The 17,759-nt window shown below is 42.2% G+C and overlaps 1 protein-coding gene across 3 annotated transcripts in view; it reads left to right on the top strand.

Moving 5' to 3' along the window:
* The window catches only part of GPSM2 (G protein signaling modulator 2), a 1,691,855-nt gene that overhangs the window by 886,938 nt on the left and 787,158 nt on the right, over positions 1-17,759 (top strand). For all 3 annotated transcript variants that reach the window (XM_044086064.1, XM_044086062.1, XM_044086063.1), the window contains one exon: positions 11,941-12,049. In XM_044086064.1, the coding sequence (XP_043941999.1) occupies positions 11,941-12,049 (109 nt within the window). The remainder of the gene's footprint in view (positions 1-11,940; positions 12,050-17,759) is intronic.

The following is a 17,759-nucleotide window of genomic DNA, read 5'->3' as shown; positions in this document are numbered from 1 at the left end:
CAGTCCTGTGGTAAATTTTTTGTTTACCATTCATAGATCTAAGTTGCGTTTGAAAATGGACAGGGCTTGGTTGCTCCCTAACAGGGCAGGTGTAAACAATAAATGTCCTTTGGCTTTTACCTTTATTTCTTAACAGTTTGGTTGCTATTTTTTTGGCCCTTGATGTCCTTGGAGAAATTCACATGCAAGTGTGCCTATGAGGAGGCAGTCTTCCAAAGGACTACTACTTACAGTGCTTGTTTTGTGGAAGCATATTTTTTCCCCCAGATTCACATTTAAATGGAATCCTAGGTGAGGTGGGGTGAGAGCCCGTTACACAAATACTACACACACAATACCCTGAAACTACTGCCAGAATAACAATTACATGAAAATGTCTGCATTGGTGTTTTCAGTGTAACCACAAGGTCAGGCAGCCAGAAGATGATTTGAGTGATGCATTCTTTTTTGGCTGCCAGAGCTCATTGTTACCATGAAAAAGCCTATGTGAGTGTTTCTGAGGCATACTGATCATATTCTTTCATCAAATGTTTTGGACAAAGCAAAAATATAAGAGGGGCAGGAAGGCTCAAAACTACTAACTTTAAAATTTTAATAGAACAGATTTTACATCAAGGTGCATTTTCTGATTAACAGAAGTATGAAACATTAATGTCTGGCATTAGTTACTGACTGTAATCCTGTGCATACCTCTCAACTTTTGTTCAATAATTCTGGACTAAGCTAAAAATGATGGAGGGATAAACGGCCAAAATCACGGACAGAGTTTAAATATTGCTGTTATAAGCTTAAAAAGCTGCCAGAATAACACATTTTACATTAGCAGGCATTTTCTGAAGGATACACAGTATCATACTCAAATGCATCATTATTTAGTGGGCATAGTCCTCAATGGCTTGCCATAAAACCACAAATTTTATGAAGAACAGACCAAAAATCTGAGGCAAAAATCTCGACCTTTTGTGAAATTCTTGAGATTTGAGAGGTATGATATTGAGTGATTTACAGCAAATCAAACATTTTACAATGGACAAGGCAAAAAATATGAGGCAATATTTGATTTTTATAATTTTCAATTGTCAGGATCGTACGTTAAGATTTGTCCTGACTTCTTTCGGCTGCTCACGTTAGGGGTTGCCACAGCAGATCATCTGTTTCCATTTCTTCCTGTCCTCTGCATCGTGCTCTGTCACACCAATCACCTGCATGTCCTCTCTTACCACATCCATAAACCTTATCTTAGGCCTTCCTATTTTCCTGTTACCTGGCAGCTTCATCCTTAGCATCTTTTTCCCAATATACTCTGCATCCCTCCTCAGCACATGTCTAAACCAACGTAATCTTGCCTCTCTGGCTTTGTCTCCAAACCTTCCGACCTGGGCTGACCCGCTAATATACTTATTCCTAATCCTGTCCATCCTTGTCACACCTAGTGCAAATCTTAACATCTTCAACTGTACCACGTCAAGCTCTGATTCCTGCCTTTTTGTTAATGCCACTGTCTCCAACCCATATAACATAGCTGGTCTCACTACCCTCTTGTAGACCTTCCCTTTCACTCTTACTGGTACTTGTCTGTCACAAATCACTCCTGACACACTTCTCCACCCACTCCATCCTGCCTGTACTCTCTTCTTCACCTCTCTTCCACACTCACTATTACTCTGAACTGTTGATCCCAAGTACTTACTCATCCACCTTCACCACCTCTACTCCCTGCATCCTCACCATTGCTCTATCCTCCCTTTTATTCACACACATATATTTTGTCTTAGTTCTGCTGACCTTCATTCCTCTTCTCTCTAGAGCACATCTCCACCTCTCCAGGGTCTCCTCCACCTGTTCCCTACTCTCACTACAGATCACAATGTCATCTGCAAACATCATAGTCCACGGGGACTCCTGTCTGATCTGACTAATTGTGGAATTATAAGGACTGCTGTGTCTGCATTTTTTTTTCTTGTGAAGAAAAAATTGCTTTAAATAATTTAATTCTTCTATTGTTCAAGTTTCTACTAATTGCATACGGTGTGTGTATGACTTTGCAGATATTCTTTCAAGGGATATGGCCACTGGTACTGTTTTAAGGTTTTCCTAGCTGCATTCTCAAACGCACCCAGATGATGTTAAAAATTAGATTTTAAATTCTCCTTTGAACAGCGATATAGTTGCTTGCCCCTCTGCTGCAGAGAGGTGAACAAAAAGGGTAATCTAATACAGGGAATCTCTCAAGATTTGTCAGCCCTCCTTTTCCAGATTTTCCGAGGGCTTCCCTAACTCCTCATCCAATTTTGGTAAGAAACAAAATAGAGTCTTAAAGTACAGGTAAACAGACATTTAAAAAAAATGGCAAGGGAGTTCCTAGAAGAATTCTGGAAACTCACAAAACCAAGGACAGTCCAATAAGTCAGGATGACAGTGTAACCTACATTCGCGGAGGCTGTCAATAAAATCTGCTCAAGCAACAGTAACCTACAAAGCAGAAGCGCAAGCAACCTCCACCCCCTAACATAACCCAAATGACACATAGCCCACAAACGCAGTGTGCCACTCAACCACAGCCCATAAGGCATAACAATGTACCCAGCACTCTAGTCATAGGTGACTCTATAGTCGGGCACACTGATGTTCCACTCACCAGGCTAAACAAGGAGAAAGCTAATGTCAGCTGCCTTTCGGGTGCCAAGATCCACCACATAACGCACGCACTCAGGTCACTCCACAACAAGTACAAGTATGACACTATCATTGTCCATGTTGGTGTGAATGACCTTTGACGTACTTCCCTGGACTACATGAAAAGAGACATGGAGGAGCTCTCCGATCTCGTAGCCCAGGCAGGTATGATCCTAGTCCTGAGTAGCATCCTGCCATCACCCAGAATGATACCACAGTACCAGGACAAAATGATTGACTTCAACAATTGGCTAAGCTTCTGGTGTCATTCTGAGGGGATCCATTATCTGTCTGCCTGGGATGACATGATCAACAGACCACAATGCTTTGCCAGAAATGGCCTGCACCTGTCGCCCTTGGGATTCTGGATGCTGCCTAAGGCTCTTGCCACCCTTGTAGTGCCTTTTTTTAGGCAAGGTTCAAATGACAAATTTGCCACCATAACAGGTGCAAGCAAGCAAAATCTGAGGGTAATTCTACTCAATGCTAGAAGTCTAAACCTCAAAATGCATTCACTCGAGGCACTCCTTAAAATGGAGAACATCGGCATCTGTGCAGAGACAGAGACCTGGTTCAAGGCTCCAGAGAGCACCCGTGCATTACCAGACTATAATTCATACCACACCTTTCGTCCACCTAACCTGGACTGAAACAATAAAGGCGAAGGCTTGTTCATATTCATTAATGATATCCACACCTCCAGGCTGGTTGCTCAGCATAATGCATCCGAGATTATCCAAGTGCAACTAACTCTGGACAAGACCGCAATCCAAATTGTAACTTGATACGGATCCCCCACCATGCCCCAGGATTCCCACTCCTCATTTCTTGATACACTGAATATTAGGGTACAACCCAACACCCTAATAATGGGTGATTTCAACTACCTCACCATTAACTGGGAAAACTACTCATGTACCAACTCTTTTTGCTCAGCGTTTTCTGGAATTCATAAATTCCAACACCTTGGATCAACTTATCCACACTCCCACCAGGGGCAGCAATATCCTAGACCTGGTCATTACCAACATGGGTGACCGGTGTTCCACACCAGAGATCAATTCCTCGTTGGTCAGATCCGACCACAAGCTAATCACCCTAGATATCCACATCCTGCCCCCCCCCCCCCCCCCAATTAGGGAAACCATCGTAAAAAATTTCTCCAAAGCCAACTTCACAATTCTTAAGATAGAAGTGACAAACTTTACGATACCCATGCAGACGGACAATAGAGGTACGACTGCTGAATCCTACACAAGTGCACTTTATAAGCACTTTACACGAGTGCATGGATTGTGCTATCCCTAACAGAACAAGATGCTATACTCTAAAAAAGGAAGCCAATCTGGTGGTCCCCTGCAATAAACATACTCTACAACAGAAGAAAGAAACTGTTGCAAAAAAGATTAAAATCCCATGATTGGAGGAACTTCCTGGTCAGCCTCAGTAAGAAGCTGAGATCCCCCATAAAATCCTCCAAAGCTAGTTACGAAAACAAAATCGCCACTGATTCTAAAGACAACCACAAAGCATTCTATAGCTATGTCATGAATCTCAATGGCAACACTCAGATCTTCTCTGAGTTACAGCACAATGGCACTAAATATACAGAACCAACTGATATTGCCAACATCCTGGTAGGTAGGTTCAGTGCTAATTTTACCCTCCCCCCTCACCCCCTTACGAGCCCATCTCTATACTGGAAGAATGCAAAGTTCCTGTAATCACGGCTGCACAGGTAAAACCACTGTCTCCAAAGCCAAGAACACAGTATCCATGGGATCTGACAACATCCTAGGCTGCGTTCTGCACGAACTACAGAATGAACTGGCACCCCACCTAAGCACCATGTTCAATCATAGCCTCTGCTCAGACTTTGTGCCCACTGAATGGCACACAGCGACAGTTATCCCACTCCACAAAGGGGGAGCCATCACGGACCCTGGGAACTACTACCTCATTAGCCTAACAAGCCTGGTCCGCAAGGCCATGGAACGTATCATCCTGGAACTTGTAAACAAAGTCATTGGTAATCTCCAAACTCTGGACCCCACCCAGTTCGTATTTGTAAAAGGCAGATCATGTCTCCTAAACCTAATATACTTCTGTGAAGCAGTCACCAAAGCCATAGACAAGGGTAAGGTGGTTCACATAGCCTATCTAGATCTCGCCAAGGCTTTTGACAGCATCCCCCACTCTGAATTTATAGATAAACTCACTAAATTGGGTATAAATCTCTATGTCACAAGATGGGTTGCCAACTGGCTCACTGACGAACTGACACTGTGAAAGTAGCAGACTCCAAGTCCTACTTCAGACCAGTGACAAGTGGAGTACCACAGGGTTCAGTCCTGGGTCCTCTCCTGTTTGGTATCTACTTTTCTGAAATACAGGCTAACACAGAAGGTCTTTGGCTAACAACTGCAAGCTAGGAGCCATAATCAAAACTCCTAATGATGTGAACATCCTACAAAAGGGCCTCGCTGAGACAGATGCCTGATGTCAAAGCCATGGCCTCATGCTTCGTGCCAAAAAGTACATTGTCATCCCCTTTGGTAAAAACTCTGTACCCATGAGCTACCCCATAGGTGGTAGTCTACTTAACACCGAAAGTGTGACAAGAGACCTTGGGACACAGGTGGAACAGTAGTCTCGCCTTTGATAATCACATCGCCACAGTAGTCAGGAAATCCTATGTGGCACACCTCATCACAAAAGGTTTCTCATCCAGGAAAAAAGAGGTCATTGTTCCCCTAGACTACTTGTCACTCATTAGACCCATTATAGATTACAGCGCCGCTTTTGGTATGTACCTCACAAAACATCTACAACAACTGGAAAGGCCACAGAAATACCTCACAAAGAGGATTTCTGGCCTCAAACAGATGCCGTACACTGACTGTCTCAAAAAACTCCAGCTTTACTCAGTCGCATATCGCCTACTCAGAGGCGATCTCTGCCTAACATACAAAGCTATGTCAAACCCAGAGTGGTTGGACATGTTCCACTTAAAGAAATACCAATCCCTCCGAGCTACATGCTGTAGGAACCTAAACCTTGTCATCACAATAAACAGAACTTGCTGAATAGATTCCTGTCCTAGAGACTTCCCATACTCTGCAACAAACTACCTGTCTATATCAAACAAAGCTCCTCATTAGCACTCTTCAAGAAAAATCTTGTTGATTGGTTGGGAGATAGGAAATTCATCCCTGGGAATCACCTCTGTGGCTCTGCTCGACAGGGGAACAGGTTGGGAAATAGGAAATTCATCCCTGGGAATCGCCTCTGTGGCTCTGCTCGACATGGGCACAAGGAAATAATTTTCTTGGGTGGCGAAAGTTAGGGTACCTTTTTGGCTAGGCTTATGTAGACCCTAGGGCCAGTAGCCTAGTTACCTACCTATGAACCTATAAGAGATTTTATTTCTCCATCCAACCCTGACACTTTTTTTTCAACCAGAAAGTCTGAATCTCCACTTCTCTGTTTGGCAACAGATAGTTTCAGACAACTGGGTTCTGAAGATCATTCAAGTTATAGATGGCAGTGGCAGGAAGTCCCTCCTTTATAGGCAGTAATTCCTTATCCTCCAAACCAGAAGAGACTGTTTCCACAGGTCTTTCATTACATGCTAAATCAGGGAGTGATGGAATCAGTTTCCCCTTTATTCAAGGATGCTTTTAGTGCCAAAGAAAATGACAGCTCTGAATCTTTTTTCTTTAACCTGTTTGTGATCATGTCAAATTCGGAATGATGTCACTTCATAAACTTTTGCCTTTTCTTCTTCCTCTTCAAATTTCCTGGCTACACTAGATTTAGAAGATGCTTCCCATCAAATCCCTATTCATCCAGGCTTCAAGCGTTTTTTAAGCTTTTTGTGCGTCTAAATTGCATTATCAGTTCTCTGCTTTACCCTTCAGATTATCCACTGCACCAAGAGTGTTCCAAAAGTGTCTAGCTCCAGTTATACCATATTGTAGGCTCTAGGGTATCCACAGTTTTCCTTATTTAAATAACTGTGCTTATCTATGCAGAATCTTTTTCAAAGTGTCAGGAATCTCTCTCTTGGGTGCAAGAGTTCTTACACAAGCTGAGATTCCAAGAGAGAATTCATAGTCTTTCTTGACTTTTTGCAGGATTATGTTTCTAGGATATCAGCTAGACACTGCAGTGCAAAGAGCTTTTTTCCACAGGAAAAAAAATAGATCTAATTTAGATGTGTTGCTAAGGTTTTCTACTCGAACATTGGTCACTGCAAGGAAATACCCCAGGATTTTGGGTCTCATGGCTTTTATGGTTCCGTGGTACCCCTGGCAAGACTTCTCATGAGAAAGATACATTGAAGTCTCTTTAGTCCCAGCACCAGTACCCCTTATCTTTTCAGATCCCAGTGCAAGAGTTTGTCACAAGAGAAATCACTTGGTGGAGACAGCAGATATCCAAAAATCAAGGTTTCCCCTTCTCCTTCCCCTTTCCAAACAGTCCATCTCCACAGATGCCTTGGGCTTTACTTGGAGAACAGTTTCAGGAGGGATAAAAGTAAAAGACATGTGGAACACCAAGGACAGATGCAAGCACATAAATATGAAAAAGATGCTTGCCTGAACAAGGCACTCATCTGTTTGAATCATCTTGGTTCTCTGGGACCTCTTGCAGGCAATACCACAGTCATGTGGTACATCAAAAAGCAAGGGGGAACCAGATCATACCCGCTGTACAGACTTATGGTAGCTTGGGACATAATTTCACAGCACAGTCTTACTCTACAGGCATCCTACATTCCATGAGAGCACAAGTGTGTGACAGACAAGCTGAGAAGTACCAGGGTAGACTGTCATGAATGGAAACTAGATTGGGGTTCTCAAGATTTGATCATCTGTGTGGAGTTCCTCAAGTAGACCGGTTTCATCCTGTCTGATCAATCAGCTGGCAAGATTCTGTTCCAGGACTCCATGCAAGAAGGCCTGGAATACAGATGCATTTTCTTTTCTCTTCCTTGGACAAGAATGTTCCTATATGTTTTTTTTTACCCTTTCAGCTAATATTGCAGGTAGTTCTGAAGACTCAGAAGGAATCTCCCAAGATCATTGTGGTGACTCCCTTCTGGTCCAGGCATCTGTGGTTCTATCTTATGTTGGAAGTGGCCAGGGGCAATTACCACACGCTTCCTCACAGACTGGATCTACTCACACAAGAACAGAGGTGTCTGATACAGCCCGACACAAATCAACTTGACTGCTTGAATGATATGGCCTTAATTACTTTTAGGCACCTGTTTCAGAGGATGTGTAGCAGGTACTAATGGAGGTTTAAAAAAAAAAAAACTGCTAGTAGAAAATCATATATTAGTAAACAGAAAAGATATTTGAGTTGGTGCCAGCAACATAACCAGCTCCCATTCAGAGCTAGTTTTCTGATTTTACAGTATTTGTAAGTTACTGTCTTATGTTTTTTTTCCTCCTCTACCAAGGTTCATTCATAGGTCATTTCAGCATGTCTGCCCGTGGATCCTGCATTCTCATGTCAAGATTTTTTTGAAAGGGGTTTTGTACAAGAGACCTGCAAAAACAATATTGGTGCCTCTTTGGGATCTTAATTTTACTCTTTAAAGAAGCTAACACTTGCTCCGATTGAACCAGACAATCAAGCTGACTTGAGGTTCTTCACATGGAAGACAGTTTTATTAATTGGCTTAACTTTTGCAAGAAGGGTATCAGAGTCGCCTTTTCTAATAGTAAGTCAACCCTGTCTCATTTTCCACAGAGACCAGGTTTCTCTAAAAAGTAATTAATCTTGTATGCCTAAAACGGTACCTGAGTTTACTTTAAGCCAAACTATCCATTTTCCTGTTTTCTTTCCTGAACCTAAAAAGGAGGGAGAAAGGCTACGCCATACCTGGCATGTCCACGAGCAAAATTTGTACTATCTGGATAGAAGTAAACCTTTTAGATCTTCAAAACAATTGTTCATTTCTTGTGAAGATAAGAAGGGACAACCTGTGTCAAAACAGACTTTCCAGATGTTTGTCTCCACCTTTTGTTATACACACTGCAAGAATTATCCCATGCAGGGTCAAGGCCCACTTGACCAGGGCCTTGGCTTTATCTATGGCTTTTTGGAAAGGATTGGATTCTAGAAGTATTCTAGAATCTGAAACTTAGTCCTCTGTTCATACGTTTACAAAGCACTATGAGCTGTATTTCCTTCTCTAGGTCTAGATCAGGCTTTACAAGGAACTTTCTCCTTCCAGCTTCCAAATGTAGTAAGCTAGGGTAATCTACCCATATAACGAAGGCTACTGCAGCAGTGATCAATATGAAGAACATAGTAAACTTGTTTAGGTAAACTTACCATAACAGCAGATGTTCAAATGGATAGCCACTCTCTCCCTCCATCCCTCTTGCTTTTTGCTGTGGTTTTTATGGCAGGCTGTGTACATTGTTTCTAGCATTGTTGTTTCAGGGCTCAGCCTCCCTGTCTGTCTTGGCAGAAAAGCTTTGAAGGGCATGGCGCCCAGAGATTTCTTTTAGTCAGCTCAGCTTGAGCTGCCTGGCTATTTGGATGTATGGAAGGTGGTCAGCTGTTATATCCTTGGCAGGATATAACCGATACAGGTTAGGCTAATGCAGCAGTGATCATTTAGATATCTAATGTTATGTTAAGTTTAATTTGCACAATAATAAACTTGTCACCTTGTGATAGTAAAAAGGGAAATGGCTTCAGATATGGATGCATTTCAAAGCTGGGACAACAAGTGTCTGCATCTCAGGTTCTGGCTGCTAATTTTGACCTACTAATCCCACCTGATTTGCTAGCATGTGTCTCATATGTGATTTTAGAGGCTAAGAAGCTTTCCTTTTAGCAGACCTGCATATCCAAGTGGAAAACATTCTCAATCGATGATCCTGATGTGTATGTATATATATATATATATATATATATATATATATATATATATATATATATATATATATATCCCGGATTTAAATATCTAAAGTGCAAGCTTCCAATGTGCTTATTTAAAGTTACATACACCCATATAAACATAGTATAAACAGTCAAATGCAAACTTAAACTCTAAATGACTAAATTATCACCATACTTAATACAAGTATATTATCATGGAAAAAAATGAAAAAAAAAAAAAATAATAATGTTACTATCTATCATTAAGGATACAGACTAGAAATATCCCCCTGTAGCATTTTATCAACTCTATTTTAATGTTACATAGTCAGTATTATGAGAAATAGCAAAGAAACATATATATATATTTCATATATATAAAGAAATATATATGTATATATAAAAATATATTCTTATTAATAATCAAATACACATACGCATCTCTGCAAGTATATTAACATTAATGAACTATGTAAGATATGGTCACTTTTCATGAATTGCTCTAGCCTGAAGAAATTGCACACTGATGACGCTTTAAGCGAAACCGGCCACCGGTCTGTGTTCGAGCAGGCTTTGCCTGAATAAACTTCTTTCACCATGGCTGTTTGGATTTATTTGTAGCAACTATGTGCTGGATTTTCTTTTTGGATGCATATATTGGATTCCGTGCACTTTTACACACGTTCCGTGCACCTAGCATTTTATTATATATATATATATATATATATATATATCACACACACACACACACACACACACACACACGTATGTGTGTATGTATGTATATGTATCTTTTGGGGGGGGGGGTGCAATTTGGGTTCTTTGTACAGTTTGTAAATCCCTGGCTAGATTCCTGTCAATATTCCAGTTATGTACTTCAGCCATTTTTCTCCATAATAATTTTATAAATGGACATATTGTGGCTCAGCACCAGCTGTTCAAGGAATTCCTTTAATTATTTAGTCAGGTAAGCTCACTGGACACAATTGTCCATTTTCACGGGAAGCCTAGGAACACTGCATGATTGTGACTTTCCTAAGGTTGCACACCATACAAATGAAGGCTGAGAAAATCAGCTTCTATTTGCTCAGTATGTAAAACTAAGGGCCTCCTTTAATCTGTCAGCATTTCCTTAAAGTAGTGCTGCATTTCCATTGTCCTTTTAAGAGCCTCTCCTTCATGGGATTTCAGATTCACAATTAGCGGTCTTGCGTATTTGCTCAGCTTAGTGGCTTTGAAGTTGTTCTTGTAAAATAATCTTCTAGGTGGTTTCCAAGTTATGGCATAGAATATCTGACCTTCAGGCCCTTATGTGTAATTAACAGTATTTTGCCTTTCACAAAGATAGAGTACCCCGTAGGCTGAACTTGTATTTCCTCTGAAAGTGATTTCCGAGTGTCTTTAAACCAGTCTGTACACAGCTGATGTGAACCGGGTGTAAAGCTTAAGGAAGAGACACCAGTTTGCCTCTTTTGTGCCAGGGAGGGAAGGGCTTGTGGTTACCAAACAAACTTTCCAAGTGCATTGCAAACTGCTTTGACTTTGATTTCAGACTGTTAATTGTACACTGACAAATGGTGTCTTCACTCAGCAACTTCAGACTTTTCTTGCCTACTCATACCAAACATTCTCTTCACCCTGACTCAGGACATGAGCTATGCGTAGTCATTCTATGACTCAGTTTTCTGAGTTCTACTTATGCAGTCTTCCAGCTATCCATCTTTGTAGTTACTACTTTGAATTCAGCCAAACTAAAGACTCATCAGGGAGGGCTTTTGTTATTGATTCGTCTTGGCCAAGGCTCCAGCAAGGGAACTCTTAACAGCCGATGTAACAGAAACATTCTTACTTTATCAGATAGTATACAAGAAGGCTTTCCTTGATTGAGGAATACCATTCTTGCATCTTCCTGTGATGAGTTGTTCTGCTGTTAGAGTTCCCTGTAAGTCAAACAGGTATGTATTTTTATTTCTTGTGCAGTAATGCTTTGTCGTATCTGCATCCTTTTTTAAGAAGGTGCTTATTGGTGGCTTGGGGTGAGCTGAGGTTTTGGGAAGTACCTACTAATATAGTGGAGTCTTTTTATTCTGTGTAATGGAGTAGTTGTGCTGATGTCTCCAGACTTGGGATTTTGCCAAAGAAAGTGTATGAATTCTCACTGGTGAAGATAAGACCCATTGGGGAGGGTCCTGTATCTCTACTAGTGAGTGTTGAATGAACTGATGTTAGTTGTAAGTGGAGCTACCACAGCTAGTAGTGCTCAACCTAGGAAACTAATTGCAATTGAAACAGAAGCAACCTTGTTATACAAGTTTGTTGATTCAGTTTAAAGTGTTTGTTTTTAATTTATTTTTGTAGAGTTGGTGAAGGCAAAGCATGCTGGAGCTTAGGGAATGCCTATACTGCTCTGGGAAATCATGAACAAGCTATGCATTTTGCTGAAAGACACCTAGACATTTCGAAAGAGGTAATTAGTTATTTTAAAACACCACTGTAATAGTTTGTATTGTATATTATAATTCACACATGATTTAGTATTATAATACTTGAATCTGAAGTTTTTTTTTTTTTTTTTTTTTTTTTTTGCATTTGTTGTATAACATGACATTTGATGTCAGTCTTCAAATAATCCTTGACTGTGGGCCCGAGCCTTGGAACTGACTCTGCCATTTATTTCAGCTCGCACCTTCCAAACTCTCGAGCTAGGCTTTACCTGTAATGCTTCTTTCAAAATTACCTCAGATCTTGTTTGCCTCTTTGTGTGTCAGATGCATACGACCACTGTCAAGCGTTGGCTTATAATTTAAGTAAGTTTATCCTATTTTTTTTTTTTTTTTTTTGCTGCATAAGTTTCCCTTTCATTTCTAGTGTTTTTTTCTTATACCCGATCCTCTCGTTATCTTTATTAGTGTGTGTTTTTTTCTCTCTCTCTGCACTGCTGTTGGTAGTTCTTTCTAGGTACCATTGTTAGTACTTCCTTCTCTTACCTTTTGACTGTATTGCGTTTTCCCATAGTTGATATTTTCTTAACTTTTCTCTCTCTCTCTTATTAAAAAAAAAAAAAAAAAACTATCCCTGTTTCTTTCCACAAGTGTGTGTGTGTGTGTGTATATGTTTACGCGCTGATCTATTTGGTATTATGGCTGACAAGTCAGAATCTCCAGCCAAATCCTGTAAGGGCACATCGGAGTTTAAAAGGTGCCAAAAATGCTCAGTTCATATGGGCATATCTTTTGCATTTATTGCTTAGAAAGACTTTGTCTACAAGAGGACTGTTCAGTTTGCCATGGTTTTTCCGTCAGGACGCTCACTGAACAGAAAAACAAGTTAATTCTTAAAGAACTGCTTAAAAGTGATTTTAATGAGGCTATATCTGGGTCCAAAACAGAAGCCAGTTCATCATCGTCTTCATACTCCTCTTCAAAGAAACAATCTTTTTTGGTTCCCAGTACCTCAGAACTGCCTGAGAAGGTTTCTAAACAACCTTCGGTGTCGAAGAGTTCATGGCAGCAAATGGCTAAAAAGATTCAACACCAACTAAAACGTCATAGTCAACCTCAAGTACCTCTGCACCAAGAGATACATCGGTACCAGAGCAGTCAGAGCTGAAATCCAGATATTCTCCATCTGTTGCTCCTTTCAAAGGTAGAACACAGAGTCCTTTTGTCGATCGACACCCCCGAGGTCTCCTTTGATTGCTTCAGTTCGGTCCACTAAGAGTCACTCTGAAGCTGACATTATGAGACTGGAGGATCAGCTCCTGACGGTGAGGGGATTGTCTTCAGTTCTTAGCCAAGCTGGCATCGGAACCAACCCTACTATGACACCATCCTTTCTTCCTCCTCCAACTCCATCTAAGCCATTGGAGTCCTCAGTTCTGACATTCCTGGCTGGCCTTCGGCACCGGAGGACTCCCCAGGTCAGGACTCCCTGGCTGGTTTTGATGTGCATGGATTGACTTCTTAAATTTCGGAGCAATCCATGACCCTTGGTGCTTCGGCTTTTGTAGGATTGACCCAGGCTTCGGTTTCAGGGGGTCTCCTCCTCGGTGCATTGTGGGATCTTTGTTCTAAATGAGTCTGATTTGGTTCCGGGCTACCCTCCCTCTGCTGGGGGGGGGGGTGGCCTTCCAAATCATGGATAAAGGGGGGCTGGCCTTTAGAATCATGGAGAAGGCCTTGTCCATTGGGGAATCGCACTCTCTGCCATCCCTGTCAGAACAGACTTCCACATCTCCTCGACCTGAGCTTCCATCAGTCTCTTCCCCAGGACAGAGGGCACAAACAAAAGCCCCTGGATAGACCCACCTTGGTGGTTTCCTCTTTGGACATTTCCCAGAACCCCCCCCCCCCCCGAGGAAGTGCCTCTGAAGAAAAAGTGCAAGAGGAAGCACTTAGACTTCCCAGAGAAGTCCTTCACTGAAGATGCCAACTTTGATGAAGGTAAAGATTCCCTCTGGTCACCCCCTGATGATGTATCCTTTAGGGACATGCTAGAGATCCTGAAACAGAGGGGTGGCTGGTCTTCCATCCAACCTTCCTTGGAGGAATTGGTATACCTGGAGGCTTTTCGTGCCCAACTTTCTACCTCTTGGGTCTTTTCTCCTGCTGACTATCTCATTAAGCTGATCGCTCAGCGTGCATGGGACATGAGCGACTCCATCGAATCGATCCCTAAGAGACTTGATAGGATTCTTTCAGCCACCAAGGAAGAGCAACATTGGTCAAAAGGTGTACCAGTGGACACCATGGTGATAGCGGCAGCCGCAAAGAAGGAACTTGCCAAGGAAAGTCTGACTATCCATCTAGGACTACGGATAGGTTTGGGAAGTGCATTTACGCTTCATTGACCTTTGCTCTGAGGTCCTTGAACTACATGGCGCACTTCACAAGGTTACAGTGGGATCTTCTCAAAGAGCTCTCGGATCCACTCTAGGGCAGTAGCTGAAGGGGTACAGGACAAAGTTGCCTCTCATCTCACCACCCTTGAAGCGATTTCTAACTCGTCCATGAGGCTGATTGCCCACGCAGCTGAGGGGACGACAAGAGTGGTGGATACAGGCACAGCCATTAGAAGGCACTCCTGGATGCCCTTATGTGATTTGCAGAGCCATTCAAAGCATCATTCGTCAACGCTCCATTTGACAGATCATTCCTTTTTGGTCCCCAGGTTAAAGACACTCTGGCCAGATGTAAGAAAGATGGGAACATTCTTTCTGCCACATTTCTCCACTCCTCAACGGCCTTACTGTAGGAGAGAAGTGGGGAAACTATAGTTTAAAAAATCCCAAGGGCCTTTCCAGGATTCACATAGCAAACACTTTCCCTGGGACAGAGGGGGACGTAGTGGAAGACGGTGCCCCAGAGGTAGAAGCATCCCACAGAACCAGGGGTCCAGAGATTCTTTCTCTGGTACTTCCTACCAGCATCCATGAAGAGAGGCCCAATTGCCCACCTCTGGAGGCATTTGGGGGACGACTATATCCCTGCATCAACCCACCTGGTAACTGATAACTTTGGACAAATGGTTGCAGGGAATCCTATCCAGACATTACAAAATCCCACTCGCCATAAATCCAAACCCCCAAAAAAAGACTCCCGGATGTTCCACCCAATCACAAGGAAGCAGGAGTAGCAGAAATTCAAAAAACTGCTCAACAAAAGAACTATCCAGAAAGTCCCACCAGACCAAATAGGGTCTGGGTTTTACTCAAGGTTCTTTTTATTGCACAAAGAAGCAAGGGACTGGAGACCCATTTTGGATCTCAGCCATTTCAACAAGGCAGTTCAGCAAACCAAATTTCAGATGGTCTCTGTACCAGGCCATCAGAGACCATTCCATTTCCAGTCTTGGAGAAAGTTGATTGGATGTGCTGTATAAATCTCTAGGATGCGTATTACCACATAAAAATGGGCAAATGCTCCAGGAGGTTCCTGCGCTTCTGGCTGGGAGCCAGTCATTTCCAATTCAGAGCACTGCCCTTTGGAATCACGTCAGCCCCCCAGGGTGTTCGCCAAAGCATGGCAATGGTAGCAGCTCATCTCAGACTGCAAAGATTTTGGGTTTTTCCATACCTCAACAACTGGCTCCTCACTGCTACCACTAAGCATCAGTTAGAACCGGCAAGAAATTACACTCTGCATCTTTGTACATCTCTAGGCATCACAGTAAATTATGAAAATTTACAGCCCTCACAATACCTAGAATTCATTGGAGTCCTGTTTGACACTGTTCCAGGAATTGCTTCACTGCCACTAGAAAGACTACAGAGGATCAGATCTTGGGTCAGTTAAATTATCCAGAGCAAAAGTGTTCCAGCCAGATTAGTCCTGCAAGCATTAGGCTCGATGGCAGCCTCAATCACTCTTGTTCCCTTAGAAAGATATAACATGCGAATCTTACAGTGGTTACTAGCCTCCCAGTGGTCTCTGATAGATCAGCCAATGTCTCATCACATCTTGATTACCAATCGCTGCAGATAAGATCTTTCGTGGTGGCTCCATTCCAATGAGATTCTTTCAGGCCAGCCATTCATCCTTCCACAACTCCAAGTCATAGTGACCACAGATGCATCCCAGATTGGGGGGGCATTATCTGGGAAGGACAGTCCAAGGTACGTGGTCCCAACTGGAGGCCAACTTGCACATCGGTATTCTGGAGATGAGGGCAGTGCTGTTGGCTTTGCAAGTATTGTAGGACACCCTTCCTCCAGGAATAGCAGTTCAGATGGACAACATGTTAGTCTGGTGTATCAGCAGGCAAGGGGGAACCAGATCTTACCCACTGTGTCAAGAAGAACTCAGAGTATGGCAATGGGTGATTTCTTCCAACCGCTTTCTCACAGCAACGCACATTCCGGGGAGTTGCAACATGATAGCGGACAAGCTGAGCAGAACCTTTCTCATGGCTCGTGAGTGGTCTCACAATCCTGCAGTGGCGAAAGAGATTTTTCGTCACTGCGGCCCACCTTGTTGCATTCTTTTTGCGTCCCCTCTGAACAAAAGGTGCATCACTTTCTTTGTCCTAATTCCCCCTCTGGGGGAGCTACCCAGATATATGCTCTTCTTCACAATTGCCTCCCCGGTCTTCTTTATGCCTTTCCCCCAACTCCTTTGATATCCGAGTTTCTAAAGAAAGCCAAGAGGTTGGAGAATTCAGTAATCCTGTTTGCCCTCGATAAGTTTGGTTTCCCTTCCTTTGACCTCATCTTCTTTGGAAACCATGGCTACTGGACGCAGCTGCAGATCGGCTGTCTCATCCAGAGTGCATGGTTTACCCAAGTATTCATCATCTCAAGCTCACAGTATAGCTTCTCCAATTCCCATGATTGACAGGCATCCTTCCCTTTCCTCTCCTGTCCGTCATATAATCGTGGCCCATCCCAAACCTTCAACTAGGAAACTGTATCAAAGTAAATTTGAAAAATTTGCAAGCTGAGCCCTTATGAACGAACTTGATCCTTATACGACCCCTGTTCATAAAGTTTTGGATTTTTTTTATTTAACCTCTATCAATCTGTTTCCTCTACCTCAACAATTAGTCTATCTAGCGGCAATCACAGACTTCCACATGGGGTTTGATGGGTCATCCCTTATTGTCACACAAGCTTTGTAAAGCCTTTTTAAAGGGAGCCCTAATGTTAAGACCTCCATTCAAAGAACCCATTTGTCCTTGGGATCTAACACTAGTTCTTCAGTCCCTTAATCCGTCTCCCTTTAAGTCACAAATAGCTGATGGTTCAAAGTTTCTGACTTGGAAAACTAATTTTATTGGCCATTACATCTGCCAGAAAAAAAATATTTTTTGTTTCAAAATAATAGGTACATAATCACAGTATTGTGTTTGCATAAATGAACAGGTGGAAAATGCATTGAGGTGTCTGCTGTAGAATCCATTCATATAATATTTAGTTGGAGTAGCAGATACTCCAGTCAATCAGAAGTGTTAGTAAAGTATTTTATTTTTATTTTTGTTTAACTTTTTCATTGTATTAGTCTACTGCAATATAGTCTCTTAGTTATCACTGCTTTGATCATATGGATAGGGAGAGGAATATATGCAGCCTATCTCAAAATATATCTACATCATTTATTGGCAACTTACTAGCTCATACCTGCAGTCTATCCTTAATCTCAGACATGCTTCCTGCTCTCTGGAAAAGTCTGTCATAGTACTCT

The sequence above is a fragment of the Protopterus annectens genome, chromosome 10.part0 (genome assembly GCF_019279795.1).
Source record: "Protopterus annectens isolate FY-2018-M chromosome 10.part0, PAN1.0, whole genome shotgun sequence".
Lineage (NCBI taxonomy): Eukaryota > Metazoa > Chordata > Ceratodontiformes > Protopteridae > Protopterus > Protopterus annectens.
This window is presented reverse-complemented; position numbering and strand designations above follow the sequence as displayed.